General features: G+C 57.4%; 2 protein-coding genes across 3 annotated transcripts; one reads left to right on the top strand and one right to left on the bottom strand.

The window, feature by feature from the left end:
• Window positions 1-495: 495 nt before the first annotated feature.
• On the bottom strand, window positions 496-1,671 carry LOC136492506 (uncharacterized). Its single transcript, XM_066488500.1, has 2 exons — window positions 1,528-1,671; window positions 496-1,479 (listed from the first exon to the last, which is right to left on the bottom strand). Exons 1-2 carry the CDS (start codon window positions 1,669-1,671, stop codon window positions 496-498), a joined length of 1,128 nt encoding a protein of 375 aa, XP_066344597.1.
• Window positions 1,672-2,882: 1,211 nt separating this feature from the next.
• Window positions 2,883-6,246, top strand: LOC136494080 (probable metal-nicotianamine transporter YSL10). Of its 2 annotated transcripts, none has more exons than XM_066490224.1 (6): window positions 2,883-3,430; window positions 3,713-3,876; window positions 4,005-4,102; window positions 4,201-4,335; window positions 4,414-4,603; window positions 4,706-6,246. In XM_066490224.1, exons 1-6 carry the CDS (start codon window positions 3,040-3,042, stop codon window positions 5,843-5,845), a joined length of 2,118 nt encoding a protein of 705 aa, XP_066346321.1. In that variant the 5' UTR covers window positions 2,883-3,039; the 3' UTR covers window positions 5,846-6,246. The 2 variants fall into 2 exon arrangements, with proteins under 2 accessions (XP_066346321.1, XP_066346322.1); XM_066490225.1 differs by having other exon boundaries at window positions 2,886-3,397.
• The last annotated feature ends 1,721 nt before the right edge of the window (window positions 6,247-7,967 follow it).

Here is a 7,967-nt window from a genome sequence, read left to right as displayed (position 1 = left end):
GGAGGTGCTGGTGGAGGGTGCATAGAACGAGTAGAGGTCACCGGAGCTATTGCACCTGGCGATCACGTTCCTGGTTTGCAAATCCTTCACAGAAAGGCCAAAAGGATCAAACTCGATGGAGCAGTTATTGTCGGTGGTAAAACGACGAATAGAGATCAAATTCTTAATGATGTGGGGCGACACTCAAACATTATTAAGAACAAGATTACGATGCGGTAAAGAAAAAGTGTGTGATCTAGTGGCAGTGACAGGGAGCAAGGCACCATTTCCCACGATGATAGATGAAGGAGTAGATGAAATAGGTGGGGAAATGGTGGAGAGTTTACCAGCATCCGATGTCATGTGTGATCCAGCACCAGAGTCGGCATACCACTCAGTCGTCGAGGCCGGCGGGGTCAGCGTCATGGTGTTGAAGGAGTGCGCCAGGGAGTCCTGGTTCCATGACCCGCCGTGAGTGGGGTTCTAGGACGCCGCCTGATATGCCGGTGCGGGCGCCTAGAACACTGGTGGAGTAGCTCCCCCATAGTACGCGTCGTACTGAGGGGGTGGAGCGCCAAAGGGAGGACCACCAAAACCACCATAGTGCGGCACTGCGTGGAATGCCGGTGGTGGTGTCGGGCGCCCGGTCGGGTTGTATGGCCACATACGCATGGTGCCTGCCCAAGGATGGGCGAACGACGGATGTGTGCCTGGTGAAGAACCGCCCTGTCCACCATAGGGCACGCTAGCAGTAGGTGCAGAGGGCGCGCCGCTGTTGTTGGTCGAGGGGCTGTTGCGGCCACCGCGTCCGCGACGACGGCCGTTGCGTTGGACACTAGTGGGCGCGTTAGGGCGCGGAGGAGGGACGGTTCCTTGACGTGGAGGTGCGGTAGCACTGGGTGCCGCTGGATGCGGCGTCGCAGCGATAAGGGCGGCCGGCGGAGACGGAGGACAGGCGTCGATCTCCAACTCCTCCAGCAGGAGGTGTGTCTGGGCTTCCGTGAACGTCGGGAACGGACGGTGCATCTTGAGGATAGACACCATGTGGCGGAACTTGCCGCTGAGGGCGCGGAGGGGCGTGAGCACCATCTGGCGATCGCCGATGGGGTCACCGAACTCGGCGAGGGATGTAGCCATGGACTCGAGGCGGCGGCAGTAGTCGGTGATGCTCAGAGAGTCCTGACGAAAATTGCGGAACCGCGTCTCGAGGAGAAGGGCACGAGACTCTTTCTGACTGAGGAATTCATCCTCGAGGTAGCACCATGCATGGCGTGCTGTACCTTGGCGCATCATCAGGGACTGCTGCAAGTCGCCGGAGACGGTGCCGTAGATCCATGTGAGGACGCAGCAGTTCGCCTGGATCCACGGCGGACGCGTGGGGAAGGTCTCATCCTCGAGAACGTGGCGTGTCAGGGCATATTTGCCAAGCACGGTGATGAAGATGCCACGCCACTTGGTGTAGGAGTCCGTGGCCTTGTCGAGGACGATGGGGATGAGGACCTTCACGTTGACGACGGCTGTGGCCTGCGCCTAGAGAGCTTCGTGAGCCTGCTCGTACTCGTCGAGGGCGGTGGCGAGGAGTCGAGCCTCCTCGGCCCGGCGCGCGGCATCAGCACGGGCGGCGTCCTCCTTTTCCTTGGCCGCCTTGGCGGCGGCAGCCGCGGCCGCGGCGTCGTCGTCGTTGGCCGCCATCAGGGGTTGGCGCGAGCGTCAGCAGGGAGCAGGACAGGCTCGCACGATCGAGGGCGGGACTCACGCCTGGAGCGAGGACGCGTGATCGCGTGGCCGACGCCCGCGACTGATGCCGGGCGCGCGCGACTGAAGCGAGGGCGCGACTCGCGCGACGCCAGAGGGCCCGCGACCGCGACAGTGGCCCGCGAACGACCGCGATGGGGGGGATCGTGCGGCGAGCTCCGACGGGATCGGGCGACGCGCGACTGGAGGGGGATCAGCAATGGCGCCCGGTGAAGGAACAGGCGGGCGATCGGGGCATCAGCAGGCCGGGCGATGGGATCGGCGGCACTCCAGGCGACGACGTCAGCGACAGGAGCGGCGATCGGATCAGTGACGGGCGCGAGCTATGGTTGCGGAAGAGTAGCGGATCGTAACCGCTATTGATACCATGAAAGTGTTTTGGGAATGATTGATTGTATTCCATATCAATGTACATGTATATATATACAGCTGGGGTGGCAACAAGCCTACCGCACACGCTGGTATTACATCCACAATTAGTGGAGCCTACCATAACATGCTAACATCTGCCCCTGCTACGCTGCCATCACCACCCGCGGCAGGCGCCCCAAGTGCCCTTGAGCACCCTTGACGCATGAGGCCGCCGCCGCGCCCCAATGCCACTCTTGTCTTGTGTACCAGTAGCAGTACACTAGGAAGACGAAAGTACGTGTACGAACAATAATGCTATGGCTTTGTTGGGCTGGGAAAGAAGCCGACTTGTTCGGCTTATTTTTTCAGCTAGAGTAGTATTTTTCTCTCATAACATTTCAGTATAAACAGTGTTTTCCAACCATGCGCCTACGTAACACCTGCAATGCAACACTGAGCCGACCGTTTGTTGCCTGCCTGGTTCTTGTTGTTTCTTCGTTTATTACTACCTGTCTGTCAATGTGGCTGGGATGCGAGACCGCGACGACCGTGCGAGCACGAAACGTACATGCTGCGAGCGAGCGAGACAGTGGCCGAGAGAAACGGATCCGCGACGAACTCCTCCTCCAGTTGCCCGAGAGACCCGGCACAGGTGTCACTGACCAACTGACCCTCCCGCCGAAACCGCTCGCGCGCAGTGAGGAACTCGAGGCGACCATGCGGGCGGGCGGGCGTACCCACTGACACGCGGGCCCTGGCACTCCAGCTTCCTTCAAGGCCACACGCACGCACGTACGTGCAGCTGCTGCCACGATCACCACGCACGGGGCACGGGACGGGACGGGAACGGTGGTCGGACGTCGGAGAGCGAGGTCGAACAAACCGCCGCGGCAGGAACGGACTGACACTCTCTCTGACTCGCGCGCGCGCGCGGGGGCGGCCAGGCGGGCGACCATGGCGAGGAGAAGAGCACAGGAGGAGGAGGACGACGACGACGACGCGGAGGAGTCGGTGGAGCGGGTGTTCGAGGGGCGGGAGGTGCCCAGGTGGCGGGAGCAGGTGACGGCGCGGGCGCTGGCGGTGAGCGCGCTGCTGGGCACCATGTTCAGCGTCATCGTCATGAAGCTCAACCTCACCACGGGGATCATTCCCTCGCTCAACGTCTCCGCGGGCCTCCTCGGCTTCTTCCTCCTCACCTCCTGGACCAAGCTCCTCGCCAAGGCCGGCTTCACCGGCGTCATGCCCTTCACCCGCCAGGAGAACACCGTCGTCCAGACCTGCGTCGTCGCCTGCTCCGGTATCGCGTTCAGCGGTATGCAGTGCACACCTTGTCCATCAACCGTCAGTACGTATTCTGGATCGGGACTTCCTGATCACCAAGGATTGCCAAACCGCATCCATCGCATGGCCTCGAATTCGCAACGCGACAGTTCGTCGTTTATGGATCTAGATTGGGCTTTTCCAGACTCTGAATTCTGAATTTCATTCGTCCGCGTCGCGCTCTCTGGACTTGTTTCTTTCCTGCTCTGCTGTTCGGGGCGTCAGTGACTTCATAGTCCTGACTCCTGACGCCTGACGGCTTCAGATCAAAATCTGTTGCTGACGGACGCGTCAATTAATCCGGCAGGAGGATTCGGCAGCTACATGTTCGCGATGAGCGAGAGGATCAGCGAGCAATCGGGGGAGACCTGGGACCCGCACAACATCAAGAACCCCGGCCTGGGCTGGATGATCGGCTTCCTCTTCATCGTCAGCTTCCTCGGCCTCTTCTCCGTCGTGCCCCTCCGGAAGGTACGCACGCACGCACATCCACCAACTCTGTCTCTGACGCCGCCGCAGTTCTTTGTTTCTTCAGCGTTGGATTCATCCGTCACTGTAACTCGGTTGATTCATTCCATCGTGGTGCCGCCTGTGTTCAGATAATGATCATCGATTACAAGCTCATCTACCCGAGCGGCACTGCGACTGCCCACCTCATCAACAGCTTCCACACTCCGCAGGGCGCCAAGCTCGCCAAGTACTCAACTCACTGCTCTCTGACGCAGACGCTGTTGTTCCTCCGATCCTGACAAATTGCATGTGTCTGAACTCTGAAACCTGGAACGTTCGCTGCAGGAGACAGGTGAAGACGCTGGGGAAGTTCTTCGCCGGCAGCTTCGCCTGGGGCTTCTTCCAGTGGTTCTACACCGCCGGCGAGGGCTGCGGCTTCATGTCCTTCCCCACGCTCGGCCTCGAGGCCTACAGGCAGAAGTAAGCCAGTAGCTTGATGCATTGTGCTTCAGAGTTCCGTCAGCGTCGCAACTGAATTGCTGTTGCCTGCACCTGCAGGTTCTTCTTCGACTTTTCGACGACGTACGTGGGCGTCGGGATGATCTGCCCTTACCTCGTCAACGCCTCCGTCCTCCTGGGAGGAGTGGTGTCGTGGGGCATCATGTGGCCGCTCATCGAGCAGAAGAAGGGCGACTGGTACCCGGCCGACCTCAAACCCAGCAGCCTCCGTGGCATCGTCGGCTACCGGGTACGTACGTAGGTGACGGTGGGAGAGCTCCAGGGTTCCTCCAAATCCGTCCATCCATGCATACATCTCGAGTGTGGTGATGCAACGCAATCGTGCCTGCAGGTGTTCGTCTCCATCGCGCTGATCCTGGGCGACGGCCTGTACAACTTCCTCAAGGTTATGACGAGGACCGTGACCGCGCTGGTGGTGCAGGTGCGCGGGATGATGTCGGAGCCGACGCTCCCCATCTCCGACGGCGGCGGCGGCGGCAGCGAATCGCTGCCGGCGGCAGAGGAGACGTTCGACGACAGGCGTCGCACGGAGCTGTTCCTCAAGGACCAGATCCCCAACACGCTGGCGCTGAGCGCGTACCTGGTGATCGCCGTGGTGTCCATCGCCACGGTGCCGCACATCTTCCACCAGCTGCGGTGGTACCACGTGGCAGCGTCGTACGTGATCGCGCCGGTGCTGGCCTTCTGCAACGCGTACGGGTGCGGGCTCACGGACTGGTCCCTGGCCACGACGTACGGCAAGCTGGCCATCTTCACGGTGGGGGCCTGGGCGGCCGCCTCTGACTCCGACGGCAGCGGCAGCGGCGGCATCATCGCGGGCCTTGCGGCGTGCGGCGTGATGATCGGCATCGTGTCGACGGCGTCGGACCTGACGCAGGACTTCAAGACCGGGTACATGACCCTGGCGTCACCGCGGTCCATGTTCGTGAGCCAGGTGATCGGCACGGCCATGGGCTGCGTGGTGGCGCCGTCCGTGTTCTGGCTCTTCTACAACGCGTTCCGCGACATCGGCTTGCCGGGGTCCGAGTACCCGTCCCCGAACGCGCTGGTGTACCGCAACATGGCCATCCTGGGCGTCCAGGGCCTGGGCTCCCTGCCCCGGCACTGCCTCGACCTCTGCATCGCCTTCTTCACCGCCGCCATCGCCATCAACCTTGCCCGGGACCTCGCGGGCGCCCGCGCCGCCGTCTACATCCCGCTGCCCATGGCCATGGCCATCCCCTTCTACCTCGGCCCCTACTTCGGCATCGACATGTGTATCGGCAGCCTGGTGCGCCTGGTGTGGGACCGCCTAGACCCGGCCAGGGCCAAGGCGTTCGCGCCCCCCGTCGCGTCGGGCCTCATCTGCGGCGACGGCATCTGGACGGTACCGCAGTCCGTGCTGGCGCTCGCCGGCGTCAAGCCGCCCATCTGCATGAAGTTCCTGTCCCGCACCGCCAACGCCAAGGTCGACGCTTTCCTCCACAGCTAGCTAGCTAGCTAGCTAGCTCCTGATGGAGCAGGAGACTGAAGACCTGCTGCTTGCTGATCTGACACCACCGACCAACACACTGCTCTGCCGCTCGTGCTGCTGCTGCTGTTGCCCTACCATCTACTGAGTAGCTAGTACTAGGAACGTAGGGGCCGCCCGGGGCTCGTGTCTTGTTGTTGGCTCGCTTTAGAATCGGATGCTTTTCAATGTGTCACACACTGCTGCCGCATAAATAGCTGCTGCTAGGAAGTATAGGAACTACTTACTGCTACTAGGGAGGAAGGGAAGCGAAAGCCAGGCCTCGTTTTGATTGCAAATTTTTTGCAATCTGGACACGGTAGCACGTTTCGTTTGTATTTGACAAACTTTGTCCGATCATATACTAACTAGGCTCAAAAGATTCGTCTCGTGATTTACAACCAAACTGTGCAATTAGTTATTTTTTTTACCTACATTTAATGCTCCATGTATGCGTCCAAAAATTTATGTGACGGAAAGAGAGTGAAAAAACTTAGAATTTGGAGATAATCTAAACAAGGCCCCAGCAGTAAAGTAGCAGCAAGTACTACGAGCAGTGCTGAATTTGGGGCGGTGAAGTGAAGCAAGCAGCTAGCTTGCCAGCTCTGACTGAGCTTCCGAACTGAGAAGTGCCATTCCTCTTCTGTAGCCTGTAGTATGTAGTAGTATGTAGGAGAACTGAATTTGTGCTTGCATTGCATTGCATGCATGGATTTGGATCACTGAAGCTCTACTTTTTCAATCAACGAATAATATTTTTTTCTCATAATAAATCAACCAAGCGTTGCAACTCTTCAAAATCACCTCGAGTATAGTAGGAGCATGTAGCTAGGCTGCGCTATAGGTAGGCACAGGCTCGTGTGCGCGGGCCGCGGGCAGGATAACACAGCGAGAGGATAGTAGGAATATCTCGTATGCCCCGTGGGAGATCTGGTTGGTCCCCGCCCCGGCCCCCGGCGGCCCCTCGCCTGCAGCCAGCCCCCGGCGCGCCGGGACAGGAAGGCTCTGGATCTGCACAGGCCAGTGTCAGTGTGGGTCAACCGGCCGGCCACTGCCAGGCCTCCCCTCCGCCCATCACTGCGGATCATGTGATCCGTATGTTTGATGCGGCTACTAAAACGTTCGAGGTGTGTCGAGAGGATATTATATGTTCGAATACTAATAAAAAACAAATTACATAATCTATCAGTACTTCAGGAGATAAATTTTTTAAGCCTAATTAATCCGTCATCAACACATGTTTACTATAGCAAACATTGTCAAATCATGGACTAATTAGGTTTAAAAAATTTGTCTCGTAAATTAGTTGTAAACTATATAATTAGTTTCGTAGTTAGTCTATATCTAATACTTCATACATGTGTCAAATATTCGATGGGACATGGAATACGAGAGGCAACCAAACTCTGGTCGCTCGCCCGCTCGCTCGCCTGGCTCATCTAGCTCACCTGCACTGCACACTCGCATCGCTGGACCGCAGTGCAGTGTCAGTGTGCAGCGCGCTGGCAATACTAGCAGCCCGCCGGCAGCAGGGCAGGTGACAATCTCCATCGTGTGAGACCACGGCCTTGTTTAGATAGTAAGTTTTTTCGCTCTCTCTTTGTCACATCAAATTTTTTAGACATATATATGGAGTATTAAATATAGATAAAAAAATAACTAATTACACAGTTTGATTGTAAATTATGAGACGAATCTTTTGAGCCTAGTTAGGCTATGATTGGACAATAATTGTCAAATACAAACGAAAGTGCTACAGTGCCGAATACTGATTCCTAACCCCAATCTAAGGCCTCGTTTAGATCACCTCCAAATTCCAAGTTTTTTCACTCTCTCTCCATCACATCAATTTTTGGACGCATGCATGGAGCATTAAATGTAGATAAAAAAAATAACTAATTGTACAGTTTGGTTGTAAATCACGAGACGAATCTTTTGAGCCTAGTTAGTCCATGATCAGACAAAGCTTGTCAAATACAAACGAAACGTGCTACAGTGTCCAGATCGTAAAAATTTGCAATCTAAAGAAGGCCTAAACCAGGCCCACGCAATGCAAACGCAGTGCCCAGCTCGGCAGCTCTTTTTTGCCTTGTCCTCGGGAATC

This window comes from Miscanthus floridulus, chromosome 11 (assembly GCF_019320115.1).
Source record: "Miscanthus floridulus cultivar M001 chromosome 11, ASM1932011v1, whole genome shotgun sequence".
Lineage (NCBI taxonomy): Eukaryota > Viridiplantae > Streptophyta > Magnoliopsida > Poales > Poaceae > Miscanthus > Miscanthus floridulus.
The sequence above is the reverse complement of the archived record's forward strand: the minus strand, read 5'-3'. Positions and strand labels throughout refer to the sequence as shown.

What these genes read in the sequence shown, in the direction of transcription:
- LOC136492506 (XM_066488500.1), bottom strand. Translation starts at nt 1,671, where the DNA reads ATGGCGGCCAACGACGACGACGCCGCGGCCGCGGCTGCCGCCGCCAAG. An exon ending in CCCTCGACGAGTACGAGCAG is followed by an intron (nt 1,480 to 1,527) that starts GCTCACGAAGCT and finishes GTCAACGTGAAG; the next exon opens with GTCCTCATCCCCATCGTCCT.
- LOC136494080 (XM_066490224.1), top strand. Translation starts at nt 3,040, where the DNA reads ATGGCGAGGAGAAGAGCACAGGAGGAGGAGGACGACGACGACGACGCG. An exon ending in CAGGGCGCCAAGCTCGCCAA is followed by an intron (nt 4,103 to 4,200) that starts GTACTCAACTCA and finishes CGTTCGCTGCAG; the next exon opens with GAGACAGGTGAAGACGCTGG. An exon ending in CTCGAGGCCTACAGGCAGAA is followed by an intron (nt 4,336 to 4,413) that starts GTAAGCCAGTAG and finishes CTGCACCTGCAG; the next exon opens with GTTCTTCTTCGACTTTTCGA.